Here is a 20,058-nt window from a genome sequence, read left to right on the forward strand (position 1 = left end):
AGGGCAAAGCAAGCACAGGCTGGCAAGTGGCCAGTACGAGGCCTGCGGAGCATCTGGCCCAGGGCTCCGCAGCCGTGGGGCGGAAGGGGCGTGGACCCGGGGCCCGGGCAGGGGCACAGGAGCCCCGTCCACCGCGGGCTGGGAGCTCCTTACCCAGAGCCAAGGTCCCCGCCCCGCGGGATCCGGCGGGCAGGGGCAGGGGCGGGGCAGGGGCGGGGCCGGCGCCGCGCTTAAGGAGGCCGTGCGGGTCGGGAGGTTGGCAAGGACTGCGCCATGGAGACCGCTCGGGGCTACGCGGGAACCCTGATCAGGCGAGTGCCGCACACCCACGCGCCCCGCGTTCCTGCGCCTCCTCCCCCCCTGCTTCCCCGCGGCCGCTGTCCCCCGCCCTGACCCACCCGCTCCGACGATGCCCACGAGCCGGAGCCGGTCCCGGGTCTCCTCCTCTAGCTGACCCCAGCAGGTGCCGGTGTGGCTCCCGAGGTTCGCGGGCGTCCGCGGAACAGGTGACCGTGGGGAGTGCGGGGGTCGTCGCTTTTCCCACCGTTGCTGCAGCCGTGGTGCAAACGAGGTCCTGGTCCCAGGAACCCGGGCGACCACTCCGCGGTGGGGGCACAGGGCTTCTCCCGGGCTTGGGATCACGACCCTACCTGGGGCGAGGGGAGGGGCCCAAGTTCAGCCTCTGGCCTCCGAAGGGAGCCGCGCTGCCCAGGAGCGTCGCGCCCTGGCCTCTGCCCGCCGAGCGCTCGCAGGTGTTTCAGGTGCTGTTCGCGGCGGGCGTCCTTCCACTCCGGCACCGAGGGCTCCGCCACCAGCTCCGGCTTGGGGCACGGGCAACTCATCTTCTCTTCATGTCCTGACAGACCAGTCCAGTTCTTGATAAAATCCTGGACATTGCTGTGGCAGTGGCTTTATAGATTTAAGGGGACATCCTGTTTCTCTAAAGATCATCAAAATACTTCAAAAATGATGGATAAACTCCTGAGTGCTTTTTAATGTAGGTGTTCACTGGTGACAGATGCCCTGTGTACCTTAAGGGCGGCGGAGGGAGCGGAGGTGGGTGGAAAGGAGGGAGCAGCAGGTTACAGGTAGGAACTTTCCAGCCTGGGTTGCAGAGCGAGCTGGTGTGAATACCTGGGGTTAGAAACAGCTGCCAAAATGGAAAGGCGGCCTCTCTGGTTGGCGTCGAGTGTCTGTCACACACACAGCTAGTCCTAGTCTTTCTTCCTGTATCTCCACCAACCCCCCCCCCCTGTTTTTTTTTAAACAAAAGCTTATTCTTTAACGGGCTCCAACAACCCTTCATTCTAGCTCTAGGGTACAAGGTGTTAGAGCAGGGAATCCCAGTATTTAAATGGGCGTGGAATCAAGGTCACCAAGGTCTCAGGCCACAGCTTACCTTTGCCAGATTTTTAACACCTGTGGCCTCCTCCAGAAGCCTTCTATTTTAGCTCCTCGGGTTTCTTCTGCTATTTTTGTTTCTGCTTGAAAGTCTACTTCCCCCGCCCATCCCCTCCGCCTGCTGCTTTCCACTGTCCCAGTGGGACCTGGTGCCTGCCTTCACCATGACCTTTTTTGCATTACTGGGTACAGAACCCAGGGATACTCTACCACTGAGCCCTTTTCATTTTTCGTTTTGAAACAGGGTCTCCCTAATTTGCTAAGGCTGGCCTCAACCTCCCACTCTCTGGGATTAGAAGGGTGGGCCAAGACACCTGGCTCACTATTTAACACTTTTAAAGCCTTGTTCTTTTCTGATTTTCTTCCTCTTATTCAAGCCCCACCCACCCCACAGTCCATCCCCAGGAGAAAAGGACTGAATTGTTTGAAATGCATCCCTAGAATTCTTTTTCCAGTAAGTATACAAACATCTCTTCTCCAGCTTCCTCTGGAGCACTGAGGAATGAATGGCTGGGCTGAGGTCCCAAGATGACCAGAGTGCACTAACCTATCACTGGTTTGCCTCAGAGTAGGAGGAGTTAAGAATTAAGGTTAAGCCTGTCTTTGCATCTGAACATTACGACAGTTTATCGAAATCCAGAATGTACCTGTGGAAAGTCTCTGGGGTCAAGTGTGAGGTGGAAATGACTTACTTAAGATATGTTGGCAAATCAAAACACAATTAGCCAGGTGTCATGGCGCACACCTTTAATCCCAGTGACTTAGGAGGCTGAGGTGGGGGTTAGCATGTTCAAGGCCAGCCTCAGCAATTTAATGAGACCCTGTCTCAAAATAAAAAAATAAAAAGGGCTAGGAATGTGGCTCGGTGGTTAAGCACCCCGGGTTCAGTCCCCAGAGCCAAAAAACAGCAGCAACAACAACAACAACAAACCCACAATGAAATATCTGATCTCCTAAGATGCTCCATCCAGACAGGCAAGTTCTAGGAGTGAGTATTTGTTGAGGACAAACTGTTTTTGCAGTTTTTGAAAAGCAGTCTGTTTCCAGGCTGACCTGCTATAATTCTTTGGAATCTACCTGATTCAGGCTGAACTGGAAGAAAAGCAGTCTATAATACTTGTTGAAAGGGAAACACTTCTATTTCCCCACCCTTCTTTAAAATCCTGTCCAGGCTAAACAGTAAAAATCAAGGCACCAACATACTTGTTAATTATAGTCTTCCTGGATTTCTGCCTCCTGTCAGTAATGCATAATTTAAACTGCCTGGTGCAGTACGCCGTAACTGTCATTTGTTAGTAAATAACTGCATTTTTCTAGGGAAGTAACTTAATATACACATTGTTTAAAAAAAAGTTAGATACTTGTAGAAATGGGGATGTAGCTCAGAGAAAGAGCACTGGCTACTTAAAAAGAAAAATTAGATACCTGTAAATAACTGCAACGTCTTAGGCTGTCTGTCCTTACTTTGCTAATCAGCCATAGTTGCTGCAGGCCTTATTGCGAGGAAAGCAGGCTGAGGTCTCTTAGCAAAGCTCTGCACAGCAGAGATGTTTGCACAGGTCATGCCAAGTCCTGAACTTGTCATAAAGCTGATTCATATCATACTTTGCTCAGAATGGCTGCTTCTGTGACTATTTAGAACATCTTCAGTGTCCCCTGGGCTCTGGGTTCCAGCCCCAGAACTGTTAAAAAAAAAAAAAATTGTCAAACATCTTCCCCTTCCCAAGGAACTCTAGGGTTCATACAGGCACTAGTTCAGTAGGAACATTATCCCGATCTTACTAGTGATGCTACTTAAGAATTAAGTTTTCTCCAAGCAAATCTGCCAGCAGAAATCTTGAGCCTACATTCTAATTTTAGTAATATTTCCAGGTGTTCAAAGCCTCCCTTGTCCTGTCTTAATGTTACACCAAGGATTTTGATAGTTTGGTAAGATCACGGCCACAAGCCTGGGAGAGCCTGTGACAGGAGCTGGGCTTTGGGCAGGCCGGTTCCGATCCCTGCATGACACACCCGGTGGTGGGAAGCCTCACCAGGCCAGCCTTGCTCCACTGCCTCCCACGTCCTTGGACACTGTCCCTGCGGCACACAGACACCCCTCCAGGCTGACAGGCACTTTCTGAGCCCTGTCTGTCTTCTCTGCGTGACCTTGCGGTCCCCACCACTCCCCTTCTTGGCTGGTTGACTCAGGTCCTCTTTAATCTCAGGTGTGTGTTCCTCCTTTCCACATAACCTTGAGATGGGGTGTCCCCTGAGTGTCCCTGGGAGAGGCTTACACAGCCTTGGGCTGCACCTTATCACCCATGACCCCAAAATACAGTCGGCCTTCCTTACTCCAAGATCCAGCGAGAAAAGAGTATTTTAATAATTGTGTATGTGCTGAACACGCACAGGTTTTCCTTGTCATTGTCCCTCCAACATGCAGGGGGACAAATATCAGCATAGCGTTCACACTGCATCAGGCGCTGCAAGTGTCTCGAGGTGATGGACAGTGCTCAGGAGGACGGGCAGATGTGACATCTTTTCATTCAAGGGACTTGAGTGTCCTCAGATTTTGTTCTCCTGGGAGTCCTAGACCAACCCACGAGGACACTGAGGGAGAAGTGTATTTTTCTCCTACCCACACCTTGCCGCTGGACCTGCCTGCCCTAGCTCCTTCTGGGTGGACACCAGCGCAGGGCGAGGCATATGAAGAAAGCTAATGAAGGACCGGGGTCGGGGACCCTAGCTGGACAGCACTTACACCTCCTGTCGTGGGCGTCTCGTCGTTGAAGGTCACGTGTCATAGCTGGCTGCTCCCTGCTTCTCTCAGGGGAGATGCAGGCTTGCTTCTGTCCCCTCACCGTGGGAGACAGGCCACTGCAGTCTCCAGGAACGTTCCAGGAAGCCTGACTTCTGTTATCATCCCGATTTCCCAGAAACAGCCTATTTCCTGAAACGCCGTTTCCTTATTATTTTTCCTTCTCCCCTGAAACAAGCTGTGACTTGTTCCCCTTGTGGTCAGCTGTTTCCCTTCCTGCTTCCTAGGATTGTGGGCAACCACTGTCCCAAGAACCAGAGAGCAGCTTCTCAGGGGTCCTGCCTTCTGGGTTTTGGGTTCTGGTGGTGCTGGGATTGAACCCAGGGCATTCCACATGCTCCATCCCGAGCTACATGCCAGGCTCAGTGCTTCTATTTTTATTTTGACCAATTAAAATACGGGGGGTTGGAAGTGGCAACTTTTCTCCCGCCTTGTACTAATGGCCAGTGACATCGATTATTCTGCATTTTCAGTGGCCAGAAGGCAGCTGGATTACGTGCTGCCTGTTCGTGTAGAACTGCAGCACAGCTGACCTGTTGGCTGGACCGGAGTCAGTCCCACAGGATGCTGGTCAGGTGCTGGCCAACCCTCCACATGGCACACAATCTTGATTTCATCCAATTGGACACTTCCAACAACTCATCCTTCCCCTGAGTAGGAATGGCAGGATTTAACTTTCCCCTCCTCAATAACTTCCTGTTCTCCTTGAGTCTTTTCTCCAGCAAAGAACCAGTTCTTGGTTAGGTAAGAAAAGCGAGGATTGTGTATCCTTTTATTTTAATCAGCAATGGTCATCCCTAGGGCAGGTGAAGACAGGGAGGACCAGAAATGAGTGCCAGCACTCTCTTGCCAGATGGGAGCAGACAATGGGAACTTTGAATTCCTCAGCGGTGCTGGTTGCTGGAGCGTGGGTGCTTACGGAGGTGTGTGTTTGTCCAAGGAGGAGATCCTGGGCCCCGGCTAACTAGGCCAAGGCTGTGCTCTTGACCACCAGGGGGTGGACCTGACTGTGTCTGTGACTTGACCCGCCTGGGCCGGGGGCTGTGGGAGAGCAGGAAATGCACAGGCAGACCCTGGCCTCGGAGGCAGATTCCGGAAGCCTGGGTGGCAGCAGTGACCTCCACCTGGGGGGAGAAGGCAGGCCCTGGGGTGGGGGGTCCCGTTCTGTGGGAGTGTGTCAGAAGGTGGGCAGCACCGCCGTAGGGGAGTCGGGCTGGACGCAGACCCCCTTGGGTGTTTGCTCCTCTGACCCCCTTACCGGGTAACCCCGAGCCTCAGTCTTGGCCTGAGAGGGCGATGTCCCGGGTGGTGCGCTGACTTACAGGAGCCCATGGGGCCCCACCTTTCCTGCCCTGGTTAGGTTGAGGACAAAGCCAGGTTCTGAGGGAAGGGTGAGGGGTCAGCCCATGACCTGCTCCCCAGGTCGCCAGGGACGAGGGTTAGTCCTGTTGGCTGGGTAGGGTGAGAGCGTCTCCTCCATCGCATTGCGTAACAGAAACCCAGGGCAACTCCTCAGAATGGAGGCAGGAGGTCAGAGGCCCAGTGCCAGGCCCTGCTGCCCGGCGGGCATGGGGCCGGCTCGTGCTTCTGGGGTGGGCTGTGCTCGAGGCTCCCAGGTCATCCTGACGGGTGGCCCAGGTCCAGCAGCCCTGACCCACACTTCCCCTTGGCCTGGCCTCCCTGGGAACATTGCACAGTGACTTTGGAAGGAAAAGGAGCTGCGGGCAGGCGCGGAGAACGCTGCTGTGCCTGGAGCAGCCCTGCACGGTGGGCGCGGGGCCCAGGGAACAGACAGCAAAGCAACCGTGACCGCTGACCCACCACGAAGGAGAGGACCAGGCTGGGGACAGACACAGCTCCCGTCCTGTCTCTCCTTCCCTTTTACCCCAGTGCCCTCAAGAAGCTGCTCTGAGCCTCGGTTTCCTCGTCTGTGAAGTGGGGTGACCCTTTCCTTCTCCGGGGCGGTGCTGCTCGTGAGTGTGTTTACAGACTGTGCGCTGCCGCCCGGGCAGTGCAAAGGCAGGTGGTCGTGCGCACGGAGGAACTGGCCGAGTGCGCTCAGCCCGGACGCCTCCCGTCAGGTCTGGGGGCCCAGAGGCTGGCAAGCCACAGGGACAAGGACAGGCTCACACTGTCGTTACTGTATGGCTGGCTTTCATCTAGCAAAGTCCCGGGTAAGTCACTGAATTTTCGCTTGCGTCCATCCGCAGAGCTCCAAGTTAAACAACCTGCGACCTAAACCTTGTGTGCTTCGCACTACACTGAGGCATTGTGGGCATATAAAAAGAAGCCCGTCCTCAAGGCAGCTGGGGACATGAAGCACGGAGGGCGTGTGTGAAGGGCCAGCTGGGAGGTGTGGTCCTGGCAATGGGTGCCATTGTCCCTGGGGTTTGCCTCAGAGTCCATCCAGACAAACTGGTAAGGGTGAGGGAGCAGCCGGGTGCTCACTTTGTGTCTTCTGCAGTATTGTCCTAGAAATAAAGCCCTGTGTTCTGTTCTGGTACCAGTGTTTGTCCAAATATTCAGCCACTCTGAGCGCCTGACGCAGGCGGGCCCAGCTAGACGCTGATGCTGGAGGCCGGGACGTGGCAGGGACTTGCTGGCCACGTGCAGAACCCTGGGCCGCATCTCGGCTCTGCAGTTCCCACCCCCCAAAAAACCAAGGGCAGAGAAGAATCACCCTGCTGTGGGGCACTTTAAGAACTTTAGCCTAGCTTAGTGCTGGGCACATAGTTTTAACTCTTTGGAAAACGTGGTGCTTACTCCAAGCGTCACCTGACGTAGGGCTGAAAGAGCTTTCCTTCCTGTTCTTCCAAAGAAGTTATGATGGTGGCTGGACTGCTCTTAGTTTATCCTAAGATAATTTCAAAAGCTTGATATGATTGCTGTAGTGATTGATATCTGGCTCTTAAATATTTCTGGGATAGTCTTATTGTGCAAATATGTGACCGTGTGTGTGTATATACTTAATTCTCTCTTAAAACTCAGCTTAACTACTTTGTGGCTGCTAGGAATTGTTTTCTTGGAGTTTTTTTTTAGTTCTAAGACCTATCCATATGTGTTGGATGTAATGTTTTTAATTTGACCACCTTCCCATTCTTTCTTAAGCCATTGCCTCCTAGACTTTCAATGTTCTGGCAAAACAGGAAACAAGATGAATATGTCTTTTAACTTGGCACATCACTTGTTTCTTCCTTGAAGATATATGTGTAAGTTTCAGTAATTCTCAACCATCAAATTTCTTTCTTTTAGTTGCAAATAATACAAGTGTTGTATTTATGTATACTTCAGACCTCTTCTAAAGTCAGTTGTGTTACATGTCTGTTTTCCCAGTTACTCAGGAGGCTGAGGCAAGAGGATCACAAGTTGGAGGCCAGCCTCAGCAGCTTAGTGAGTCCTTGGCTCAAAATAAAATAAAAAGGACTAGGGATGCAGCTCAGTAGGAGAGTCCCACTGGGTTCAATCCCTAGTGCCACACACACAAAAAGCAATGTCGAAGTTGTTTTCTTTCGTCTCTACTTTCAGGCCCCTGACATTTATGGGATCCCAGACCAAGAAGGCCCTGCTAACACCCCTCATGCACCCTGCTCGCCCTTTCCGGGTTTCCAACCATGACCGAAGCAGCCGGCGTGGGGTGATGGCCAGTAGCCTGCAGGAGCTCATCAGCAAGGTACCACGCACCCCAGCCACTCCTGCAGACCCCAGAGGTGCCTCGACCAGCGCGGGCTGAGGTCCTGGGTACGCACAGTGCCAGGGCAGAAAGGTTGAGGAAGACCCGTGTCAAACATGGCAGACCTCGCAGCCTGAGAGTCTGAAGGAGCCCTTTCTCAGTGGCATAGGGACAGGCCTAGATTACCAGGCGGGCCATGACTGTCCTCTGTGCCTTGAAAGATGAAGGCACAAAAGCCTCGGAAGCAGCCATCAATTGGTAAAGGAGCCTTGTTTCTTTGACAGGAGAGAACCCAGGGACTCGGGAGGTCTGGTTATAAAAGCCAGCACAGAATAGTCCTTAATCAAAACACTGTCCTAGAGCTCCAAATCAGGAAGAATCCTAGGCTCTCAGAAAGCGTAACTCAAAGGTGCCCCTGGAAATGTTAGATGAGCATGCAGCCTCTGAGGCAAGATTCGGTCCCTATGCCACCAGGCTTGGGCGCTCTCGAAATCACACATGCAGGAATGCTTAAGATCGCTCGGTTGCCATAGAGAGGGTGCACATTCAGTATGATCACCTGTGTCCCTTAGGAAGAGAGTTCCATTTAACATCTTAATCTCTTTCTCTGAGTGAAGACTGACTTATCGACATCAGTCAATGTAGCTCTTTACCATTAGAATTTGATCGTGTCTGGGGATGTAGCTCAGTTGGTAGAGTGCTCGCCTGGCAAGGCTGAGACCCTGGGTTCAATCCCCAGCACCGCAAAAAAAAAAAAAAAAAAAGAAAGAAAAGAAAATTGATCCAAGCCAGGCCTGGTGGCCTGTGCCTGTAGTGTGAGCTACTCAGGAGGCTGAAGTAGGGGGACTGTTTGAGCCCAGGAGTTTGGGGCCAGCCTGGGAACACAGCAAGACCTTGTCCCCCAAAAATACTTTATTCAAATCAGCCAATGCTCCAGACACTGTAGCAGCGTAAATGTCATTGGGTGGTCCACTGGGAATGTCCACCTGTTCATCCTGATTCTCTGCCTTGTTGCCACCTAGACTCTGGATGCCCTGGTCATCACAGCTGGGCTGGTCACAATGGTGCTGGAGGAGGACGGCACCGTGGTGGACACGGAGGAGTTCTTCCAGACCCTGGCAGACAACACACACTTCATGATCCTGGAGAAGGGACAGAAGTGGACGCAGGTAAGCAGCGATCTGGTCATCTGGAAGCTGCAGGAGGCTTGAGCAGGCTCTGGCAGGAACCCACACTCCTTCTGTCTGCTGACTGGACCCACTGCCACCAGAGGGTTCTGTGCTCCTATGAACCTGGGTGGGGACGTAACTTAAGAATGTAATCCTAAGGAATAGGCTTTGGCCGGTGAGTAGCTGCAGATCCTGCTAAAGCAACCGAGCTGACCTGGTAACTGTTCATAGCCCCCAGGAAGCTGGACAAACTGACCCAGCCAACTAAATGTCACAGTGTCCTCGATGATTCATTTATAAAGGGGGAGGTTTGTTTTGGATCACAGTTTTGGAGGTTCCAGTTTAAGATCAGTTGGCCTCATTCTTCTGGGCAAATGGAGGGGCAAACCTGCTTATGTCACCAGCCAGAGAGCAAAGAGCAGGGAGGAAGCAGGTCTCAAGACCCCCTCAAGGGCACGCCCCCAACGACCTGCGAGCCTCTCCCAAGACTCCGCCTCCTAAAGGTCCCACCATGTCTCAATAGCGCCACCCCCAGGACCAAGCCTTTAACACATGGACCCTTGGGGGACATTCAAGATCCAAACTATAGCAGTGTGGATACAGAATTAGAAAAGTGAACCACAGGGAAGCCTTGTATTTCTGGAAAACCATAGACTGTATATCTCAAGAACAATAAATACAAAGCAAAATATCAAAACATCTTTTTACATCCCTAACTGATCTTCAAAAGAGAAAAAATAAAGCTAGGCAAAGTGATGGGCACCCACAGTCCCGGCTGCTTGGAAGTCTGAGCAGGAGGGTGGGTGGCTTGAGCCCAGGAGGTCGAGGCCAGCCTGGGCCACAGAGCAAGACATCGCTCAAAACAAAAACCAAATGGACGGAGCTTAGTCACTGGGTCCTCTTCATGCAGTGAGTCCCGCCCCGAGCCCCAGGGCCCCAGGTCGCCAGCAGGAACAAGTGGAAGGAGCGCTGACCCAGGCCTCCTGGAGTTCCATCCCTGAAGCCCTAAGAAGCAGGAGCTCAGACCCAAACACAAAGCCCAGGCCTGGAGCACTGGATCTAAACACAAGCGAAGCTCGCCCAGCACGAGGGCCTGGAGCTCCATCCCAGCACAGCAGGGAAAAAAATGTGAGCAGCAATAATGAAGTCAGGGCTGGGCCGGGGCTCAGTGGTGGAGCACTGGCCTGGCATGTGTGAGGCACTGGGTTTGAGTCTCAGCTCCACATAAAAATAAATAAGTAAAATAAAGGTCCATCAGCAACTTAAAAAATGTTAAAAAAAGAAATAATGAAGTCAGACCTGCCAGGACCTCAGAAACTGATTCACAAGATACAAAGAAGACAATAATGGATTTAAAACTCTCTACCAGACCTAGTGGAGCACATCTGTAAGCTCAGTGACTTGGGAGGCTGAAGGAGGAGGATCAAAAGTTAGAGGCCAGCCTGGATGACTTAGTAAGATCCTGACTTAAAAAGGGGCTGGGGATACAGCTCAATGGGTAGAGTGCTTGCCTCACATGCACAAGGCCCTGGGTTCAATCCCAGCACTAATAATAATGGTTGGTGAAGCATCCTTGGGTTGAACCCTCAGTAACACACGTGAAAGAAATAAAATGAAAATAAAACTTTCCAAAATGGATAAAAGATAACCCAAAGTAAGAAGGCACAAGAGGACATCAGAAAAGGCCAGACAGAGGCCAGGTGCAGTGGCACACCCCTAGGATTCCAGCTACTTGGGAGGCTGAGGCAGGGGGACCACAGGTTCAAAGCCAGCCTCAGCAACTCAGTGAGACCCTGTCTCTAAATAAAAAGGGCCAAGGATGTGGCTCAGTGATTAAGCAGCCCTGGGTTCAAGCCCCAGTACTCCAAAATTTTTAAAAATATATTGTTAGAGCCACTCTAAAGGAAGTAGAACAGCAGGCCCAAGCAGGGAGGTGTTTCCAACAAGACCCGCAGAGGTGATGTCAACACTCGGCAGATGGGAACCCATCGTGCAGACAGCGAGCAGTCCGATTAAACAGTGGACCACAGGGACCGTCGTCTCTAGAATGGACGGTCCCATTGAGCTGAAGGCGCTTCCTCGCACTGGAGATCAGGACGAGTTAGGTCCAGACCACGGTGAGGCCATGCTGCCGGCTTGGTACTGGACTTGAGAAGACCACGGTGAGGCCATGCTGCCGGCTTGGCACTGGACTTGAGAAGACCACGTTGAGGCCATGCTGCCGGCTTGGCACTGGACTTGAGAAGACCACGGTGAGGCCATGCTGCCGGCTTGGCACTGGACTTGAGAAGACCACGGTGAGGTCATGCTGCCGGCTTGGCACTGGACTTGAGAAGACCACGGTGAGGTCATGCTGCCGGCTTGGCACTGGACTTGAGAAGACCACGGTGAGGCCATGCTGCCGGCTTGGCACTGGACTCGAGAAGACCACGGTGAGGTCATGCTGCCGGCTCTGACACTGGACTTGAGAAGACCACAGTGAGGCCATGCTGCCAGCTTGGCACTGGACTTGAGAAGACCACGGTGAGGCCATGCTGCCGGCTCCGGTACAGGACTTTACATTCTTTCCGATTTTAGAGGCGTGGCAACAGGCCCTCCTGTGCTGCCACCACAGGGGTCTCCAGGAACTTGATCCCCAGAGCGGAAGCACAGTGCAGGACTCGGAAGCTCCGTCCCTGGACGTGTCCCTGACTGGCAGGGCGCATCAGTAGACCCCTGCATAAGAGCACCCACGTCACCTGTGTGTGACGGACGGCAGGCCCTGGAAGCAGGTCACGTGTCCCTGGTGGAAGGCGCAGAGGCAGGCAGTGTGTCGCTATGGAGCACGCATCAGTAGGCTGCTAACACCCCCAGAGACGGATGTTCTTCAGCCATGGTGTGGGCTGGGGTGCCGCTCGGTGGTCGAGCACCTGCCCAGCATGCACCAGGCCCTGGGGTTCATTCTCAGCAGCACAAAACCAGAAACTGGAAATGTGTTCAGTACGGATGCCGCATCCAGGGAAAGCACCAAGGAGAGCCATTAAACAAGTCGCCCTCAAACCTCTTGACTTCAGGAGCCTCTGCGCTCCGAAACATCGATGAGGATCCCAAACCACTTTTGTTTACGTGGCTTATGTCAGTATCGTTGATAGATATCCGTCAATCAGAGGTTTTCACCTGGGATTTTTTTTTTTCCAGTACTGGGGATTGAACCCAGAGGCATGCATGCCTGTAATCCCAATGGCTCAGGAGGCTGAGTCAGGAGGATCGCAGGTTCAAAGCCAGTCCTGGCTATTTAGGGAGACCCTAAGCAACTTAGTGAGACCTTGTCTCTAAATAAAATATTAAAAAGAACTAGGCATGCAGCTCAGTCGTTAAGTACCCCTGGGTTCAATCTCTGGTACCAAAAATTAAAAAAAAAAAAAAGGAAGAAATGAAAATTAAAGAATTTGAATAATTTAAAAATTATAGTAATTCATTAAAATAATAACCCAAAACAGGTTAACCTAAGCCACATTTTGGGGGATAGGCACTGGGAACTGAACCCAGGGATTTTCAACCACTGAGCCACATCCCCAACCCTTTTTATTTTGAGACAGGTTCTCACTAAGTTGTTTAGGGACTTGCTAAGTTGCTGAGGCTGCCTCGAGCTTGCGATCCTCCTGCTTCAGCCTCCCTAGCTGCTGGGTTTACAAGTGTGTGCCACTGAGTCTATCTTATGAAACTTATTCTTATGAAAAATTAACTATTCTCCAAACAAAATGAGAAGTGAAACTTTTCATGTCTTTATGAATCTCTTTAATGCCTGGCTTAATAGAAGACAGCTAAATTCTCAAATCCACTTTTGTATTCAATGTGTTGCAATATATGGTTTGGATGGAATTCTGGCCTGACACTCATATGTAGTTGGAAAGGGAGCAGGATTTTAACAGACTTTTCATATCATTTAGGATATTCTTTGGTACTGCACCAAAACTCACCAAGTGGTGGTTTCAGAAACCTTAGTTACAGTGTGGAATCTGAGGAGGTCCCAGGAAAACGGGCTCCTCTGTCACATTGAATCCATTGGTCTGTCCTGTACTTTGAAAGGATCGTCTTCCCAGGGATGATTTTGTAACACCATGCATTGGCCGTTTAGAAAATATCGATTTGGGCTGGGCACGCTGGTGCACACCTGCAATCCCAGCTACTCGGGAGGCCGTAGCAGGAGGATCACAAGTTCCAGGTCAGCCTGGGCAAGTCAGTAAGACCTTGTCTCAAAATTAAAAAAAAAAAAAATGTCGTTGTTGTTAAAGGTCTGAGGATATAGGTAGTGGTAGAGGGCCCTGGGTTGAATCCCCAGCAGCACAGAGGTGTGTCTCTATCAGTGTACTGTCAGTGTGGCTCAGGGGTAGAACACCTGTTCAGGTGCACAGTTCCCAGCACCAAGAGAAGAGTGCTGATTCATCGAGCCGTGCAGATTTCCCAGCATGCAGTGGGAACTTCGCTACTGTGAGAACAGACACGACAAATGGCCTCCCTAGTGTTTACTGTGCCAACGGCTTTGACCACCCGATGCCCGGAGGGTCTCAGGATCGCCCCCCAGGGAGTTTCTAGAGCACACTTGGACAAGCTCTGCATTAATCCATTTACATAATGTAAAGCACGGGTACTGCTTCACAGGGAAGGGCGGAGGGCTTCCTTCCAGAGCAGGGCCTGGGCCTGTTTGGTTTCATCTTTTGTTCTCACTACCCCATACGCACAGGATGCATGGGTGACCTTTCAGGGGTCATCTTGGGCTGCACAGCCCTTCCTTCCAGACAGTACCTCCTGCCCCATGTCACCCTCAGCTCTAGAGCCTAAGGCAGAAGGGGCTGGGTGGACGTGAGAAGGACCTTGAGGCCGGGAGACTGTCCTGGCTACCCGGCAAGGCCAGGGTCAGCACCAGGGTCCTTTCCTGAGAGTCAGAGTGAGGAGTAGAGGCAGACAGGAGGGACGTGGGAGGGACTGCAGCGAGGATTGCAGCCACCTTGGAAGCTGGGTTGGCGGGAAACAGGCCTTTCTGCAGCCTCCCAAGGCTCGGGCCTGCTCGTGCTCCATGGGCCTCGACCCCAGAGCCAGGAGACCGTGAATGTGTGGCTGAAGCCACGCTTCTCTGGTGACTGACCTTGCCGGTCGGAAAGGCCTGCATGTTTGTAAATGACACCTTGGTGTGTGGAAGGCGGCAGTGAAGGCCCTGCAGGGGGAGGCCCAGGAGGCTCGGGGCACAGGCGCGGTCCCCGTGGGCATGGGCATGTCCGTTCAAGGGACCAGGACCCGAGGATGCAGGGCGCACACTCCCGCTGAGCGGCGCCAGCCCTGGAGCCTCCTCGCTGCCATTGCCCATCCTACCTGCCTGTCAGTGCTTCGTCCTTGCTTGACCCAGACGAGGACTTCCAGCCAGCATGGCCACCAGGTGTCCCCTCCTGGGCATCTGTGCCTCGGGACCCTGAGGAAGCAGCTCCTGAACCCTGAAGGAAGAGGAAAGGCCGGAATCATTTCCTTCTGCTCAGCTGATAGTGGGTTATAGAAACCATGCGCCCACAGGAGACCACAGGTGGGTTAGTTCTGTGAGGCGTCTCGGCTGAAGACCAAGACTAAAGAGCACACTGGGGAGTCTAACAATAGCTTCCAGAAGTCAGAGAGGAATCCGAGGCAATGGAAGAGAGCCGCAGCAGAAGGATAGTTAGAGCCATTGTTGAAACAGTGTTTCCTAGGTGGGTATGAGGCGCACGCCTGTGATCCCAGCAACTCGGGAGGCTGAGGCAGGAGGACTGGGAGTTTGAGGCCAGCCTCGGCAACTCAGCAAGGCCCTTCACAGCTTAGTGAGACCCTGTCTCAAAATTTAACAATGAAAGGGGTTTGGGATGTCGCTCAGTGGTTAAGCACTCCTGGGTTCAAACTGCAGTACCAGAAAATAACTATAATAACAACAGCACCGTTTCCTAGATGATGAGTAGTTAGTTTTACCCCACAAAGTGCATCGGGGCCTCTTGTGCTTTGAACATTAGACAGCCAGGATCTCTCATCTGTTAGGATCCCTGTGGTAGGAAGACGGGAATAAGATGAACAAACACAGCAAGAAGGTTCTGGAAGCGTTGAGGGGAGTTTGTTTGAACCGGCCCTGTAGCCACAGCAGCTCTGTGCATGGAGCGGTGGGTCCTGGATGCCAGGCCAGAGCCCATCCCATCCGGTCCTCTTGCTGCCTGCCCTGGAAGTGGACGGGGAAAGGTATTTGGTCTGTGGACACTGTTGTAGTCCGGGTCTGCAGGTTGCTAAACAGGACTTGGCCAGCCCAGTTGGTGACAGATGTTCAGTGACTTTCAGGAGAGGCCACAGTGAACACAGAACCAGCATCGTATCACCAAGTGCCACCATCGGGAAGGTCCCTCACGCTCTTACTTTGCTACTGTAGGGTGCCAAGTACGTTCCGGTCTGCAAGCAGCCGAAGAAATCCGGAATTGCCAGAGTCACCTTCGACCTCTACAAGCTGAACCCCAAGGACTTCCTCGGCTGCCTCAACGTGAAGGCCACCATGTACGAGATGTACTCGGTGTCCTATGACATCCGGTGCACGGGGGTCAAGGCCACGCTCAGGTAGGGAACCCAGGGCTCAACCTAGGGATCTGCACGTTCTCTGGAGCGGGGCGTGGGTGACTCACCACAGCCTGGCCCTCTGTGCCCTGCCTGCTGGCCCTCCGCTGTCCCGGGCGAGCTTGTTATGTTGTCTTGGAGCTTTCTACTTCTAGGCCAGACTTGCTTCATAAAACACAGAATCAAGTCAAACAGATTTTCTCCCTCCAAGACCATTCGCCCATCATGTCCCATCACCCTTTATATGGGGCATGGTATCTGTGCTCCTGTAGAATTCTGTCGCACACCTATGAAGTTGTCAGCTCGGGTTTCCGTGAGTGCCCCGATCCACAGGATAAGGGGCTTAACGAGCTCAGTGCCGTGTGGTAGCAGAAGCTACGTGACAAACACCAAGACCCAGTTGCTACTTCAGAGCTGGAGCTGGTGGCTGCCCCCGGGGGCTCCTCCCTGAGCCACAGCCCCAGCCCTCTGGGTTTTAGTTTTGACTCAGGCCTCGCGTGTAGTCCTCGGGCCTCGGCCTCCGTCTCTCAGCGCTGTGTGTTAGCACCTCAGTTCTGAGTGCCAGCAGCTAGTGAGCCAGTGCCTGGTCTGCAGAGCAGCCACCCAGACCTGTGGACCCCCAGGCACGGACCTTCTGTATGCCGCCAACCGTCACCCTGCTAGTGACGTGGCCCAGGCGAGCTCCTTTTCCAGGTGATGCCAGGGTGCTGGCCTCCCAAAGGCTGAGGCCAGGTAGCTGCACAGCACCACAGGCGGGAGAGCTTTTCCAGATCCCTGTCTATGCTCAGACTGTTGTTAGTTTCCTGTTACTAAGACAAGACTCGTAAGTCCACTCACAAAGAGCACTTTGTGACTTATTTTGGCTCACAGTTCCATGGTCTTATCCATATGGGACTCCTATAAAATCCTAAAAAATTGTATTGGATACCTATAAAATACACCCATTCCGGCTGCTTTGGACCTGTGGCGAGGCAGCCACCATCATGCGAGCGTGTGACAGATGAGGCTGCTCACCCCATGGTGACTGGGAAGTAAAAACTGAGAGAGAGGAAGAGTCTGGGGTCCCAATGTCCATTCGAAGGGCACCCCAGTGACCTAACTTCCTCCCACTGGGCCCCGCCTCCTCTAGCTCCACCCCCCACTCAGTAGCACAGCCGGCTGGGAATCACGCCGTCACCATGTGGGCTTTGGTGGACCCTTCTACAAACTGTAGCAGACCCATCTGAGCAAATTTTGTATGTTCAGAGGGAGCCCTCCTGGGTGTTCCTGCGCCATAGCCAGAGTGGGTCCTGGAATGAGCGGGACATCTGCAGTCCCCCCTGAGTAGGCAGCTTTGTTGACTTTCACAGGTTACTTAACTTCTCGGAGCTTCCACCTCATCACCTATAAAATGAGACGTTCCTCAGGATCACAGAGGCTCAAGTGCAGCCTCCTGTGCTCCTACAGAACTACATCCTGATCTCATGAAGAACTGAGTCCTGGCTCGGTGCTGAAGCCTGTCATCCCAGTGACTTTGGAGGCTGAGGCAGGAGGATCACAAGTTCAAGGCCAACCTCAGCAACTTAGCGAGACCCTGTCTCAAAGATAAAATATGAAAAGATCTGGGCTGGGGCTCAGTGTTGGAGCACCTCTGGGCTCAATCCCAGTCCCACCAAAAACAAAAAGAAGAAGAAGAAAGAAAAGAAAATGGAACATGGGCTGGGGGAGGCTGAGCATGGCGGGCGGGTCTTGGAGCCAGTCTGGCGTCCCCAGGGCTCTCTGCACTCCTGGGGCAGGGCCTCCTTGGCCCTCTGAGCACACTGGCGCTGACCCGCCCTGAGTGCTGCTCCAGGAGAGGGCTCCGGCATGTGCCTGCCCCCTCACCAGGCCCTGCTCAGGTCCCTGTGGCCACGTCCCCTCCTGAAACCATAGGTGGCCGACTCCCAGGCTGCCATCACGGAGGAGGTGGTGAGATCCCAACTCCCAGGAGAGAGTACTTTTTGTGCTGAGCTGGGAGCAGACAGTTGTTTTAACTTTTAAAGCAGGAGAGTTACAGCAACTTGGAAAAATATGATGGAGGAAAAAACCTCCCCCAAAATTCCATCTGAGGGACAAATTCCGCCTCCTTGTTGCTTTTTTTTAAAAACGGGGGATTGAACCCGGGGCGCTCTACCACTGAGCCACACTCCCAGGCCCTTTTATTTTATTTGAGACAGTCTCACAAAGTTGCTGAGTCTGGCCTTGAACTTGCCAACCTTCTGCCTCAGCCTCCCAAGCGATTGGGATTACAAGCATGGCCACTGCCCCTGGCTTTGTGGTAATTCTTGTCTTTGGTTGGCTCTTAGGGTACCACAAGCAGAACTCACTGCAGCCCCACAGGTTGCCTCCCAGGGGCAGTGGGCTCTCCTGGCCCAGATATGGAAGAGCCAACCCCAGGGGACCAATTCAGCCATGGCCGCCTTGCTGCCATCTTGTGAAGTGATGGAATTTAAAAACTGGATAAAATCCTCTCCCGTTTGGGACTAAGCAGAGTAGGAGCTCCACTTAGGATTTTTTCAAGTCTGAAATAACACTGGCTCAGCCTCAGAACTTAGAAGCCAGGACAGGGCCCAGTTTCCCCTCCCCGCGGCTGTGGCAACGAGCCCATATGGAATAGCTATGGAAGATTCCAGCCTCCCTCAAGAGGCTGGGTGGTAGGGCCGTGATTCCCGTTTCCTAAGACTTCCTCTTGGCCTGACTTCTCCCTGCACCCAGACCTGATGGGTTTCAGCGAAGCCCCCCACGTCCTCCATGGCTGCTAGGACAGCCCAGGAGCTGAGGGAGGACGTAGCACAGGCTCCAGGAGAAGAGTCGGGCCAGGCAGGGCTGGGCTCCTGGTCCAGCGGGCACGGGTGGGAGTGCTGGTGGAGACCATGCCCTCAGGCTGGGCCATGCCCGTCTTGCTCTGTTGCAGGAGTCTGCTGCGGTTCCTGTCCTACACTGCCCAGGTGGTGGGACAGTTCCTCGTCTACACAGGCACTTACATGCTCCGAGTCCTGGGGGACACGGAAGAGCAGCCTTGTCCTAAGTCACCCACCAGGGGCTGGTTCGTGAGCAGATAGACCCAGCTGCACAGGAACCGGCTGTCCTCTGCCCCAAACCCACCCTCGGATGACAGATTGCAAAGATGCTCTTGTGTTATTTGCCACGTGTGCCTGTGCTGCTAGGCACTGCTGCTCGGGAGTGACATGGGGGAGGAACAGCTCAACACCTCAGGCCTGGGGTGGGCAGTAGGGTGCCCTGGAGGGTAGGAGAGATGGAGGGGCCCCTGTGGGCCTCCGAAGGAACCAACGGTGTGTCTGGAGCTGTGAGTGAGCAGTGGACCCCTGGGAGTACCTACCTGCTGCAATAAACCATCACACAAAAGCGCATGCAGTACGTGTAGCACTTCCGTCTCTTTATTGCTCCAAAAAGCAAACAAAACTTTCACAGAGAAGTAAAACAGCCAGAAAGATTCTAACAGATGTAATTACTTCTAAGTTTTGATTAGTACTTGGTACTACAAAAATAAGGATCTGTCAAACACCATGGGGTTTGGTTTTGTCTTTCTCCCTAAAGGTGTGTCCCCAGTGAGCCCGGCGGCAGGTGGGTGTCTGGTCACAGCGTGAGGACCTGAGGTTTGGCCTTACGCAGTACCTTCAGCCCTTCCTCAGAAGCTGCCGGACCCCTGCCCTGGTGCCTGGTGCCGGGGAAGCCACTCTTGTCCTTCTGGTGTGGCCTGCTCCCAGCAGGACCCTTGGCGGCAGGCAAAGCTCTGCCTGGTGCTGCCCAGGGCCTGGGAGCCACCTGGCTGCCGCTGCCTCAGAGGGAACCAGCACCCAGGGGGCCTGAGGAGGCCTGTCTCTCTTCTCCTGGTCCCTCTTTCCTCCTAGGTGGCACACCCTTCTCCGGGGAAGCTGGGTGCCAACAGGGGTCTGAGCAGGAGGCTCTGGGCCACCTATTCCTCCTCCTGGCAATTGCGGCAAGGGAAAGGGGTGCTGTTCCTGGGACAAGGGAACAGATCCTGGAGACAGATCCAGTCCTCCTGAGGCGTGCGGAGCTGGGCGCGGAGGGGCACACGTGAACCCCCCGGTGCCTGGGAGGCCGAAGCACAAGGATTGCAAGTTCAAGGCCAGCCTGAGCCTTGCCTCAGAGGAACTCAAAGGGCTGGGGGCGTAGCTGGCAGAGCCCCCGGCTCAATCCCCATGGACAGTGGGGACGGTCTGTGACCTTCCCACGAAGAAGTGTCTCCCAGGCCTTTTTCCTTCCCTGGCTGCCCACTCCTGCCCAGTGAAAAGCCACCAGGGGTGCCTGAAGCCCTGGAAGAAAAGACCCCCGCCACATCCCCACTGCCCAGGCTTCCTGCCTCCAAGGGTCAGTCCAGTGTCCCCCACTGCATCTGCGCCATCGTGGAGAAGCCGCCAGGAACT

General features: G+C 53.6%; 1 protein-coding gene across 3 annotated transcripts; it reads left to right on the plus strand.

Moving 5' to 3' along the window:
• The first annotated feature begins 217 nt into the window (after window positions 1–217).
• Cidea (cell death inducing DFFA like effector a) lies at window positions 218–19,014 on the plus strand. 3 transcript variants are annotated; one of them, XM_047526002.1, is made up of 5 exons: window positions 218–311; window positions 7,727–7,871; window positions 8,894–9,040; window positions 15,453–15,634; window positions 18,564–19,014. In XM_047526002.1, the coding sequence occupies exons 1-5, from the start codon at window positions 274–276 to the stop codon at window positions 18,709–18,711; spliced, it is 660 nt and encodes a 219-aa protein (XP_047381958.1). In that variant the 5' UTR covers window positions 218–273; the 3' UTR covers window positions 18,712–19,014. The 3 variants fall into 3 exon arrangements, with proteins under 3 accessions (XP_047381958.1, XP_047381960.1, XP_047381959.1); XM_047526004.1 differs by lacking the exon at window positions 18,564–19,014 and adding an exon at window positions 16,981–17,251; XM_047526003.1 differs by lacking the exon at window positions 218–311 and adding an exon at window positions 374–506.
• Window positions 19,015–20,058: the final 1,044 nt, after the last annotated feature.

Source organism: Sciurus carolinensis, chromosome 15, assembly GCF_902686445.1.
Source record: "Sciurus carolinensis chromosome 15, mSciCar1.2, whole genome shotgun sequence".
Classification (NCBI taxonomy): domain Eukaryota; kingdom Metazoa; phylum Chordata; class Mammalia; order Rodentia; family Sciuridae; genus Sciurus; species Sciurus carolinensis.

What these genes read in the sequence shown, in the direction of transcription:
- Cidea (XM_047526002.1), top strand. Translation starts at nt 274, where the DNA reads ATGGAGACCGCTCGGGGCTACGCGGGAACCCTGATCAG. An exon ending in TACGCGGGAACCCTGATCAG is followed by an intron (nt 312 to 7,726) that starts GCGAGTGCCGCA and finishes CTCTACTTTCAG; the next exon opens with GCCCCTGACATTTATGGGAT. An exon ending in AGGGACAGAAGTGGACGCAG is followed by an intron (nt 9,041 to 15,452) that starts GTAAGCAGCGAT and finishes TTGCTACTGTAG; the next exon opens with GGTGCCAAGTACGTTCCGGT.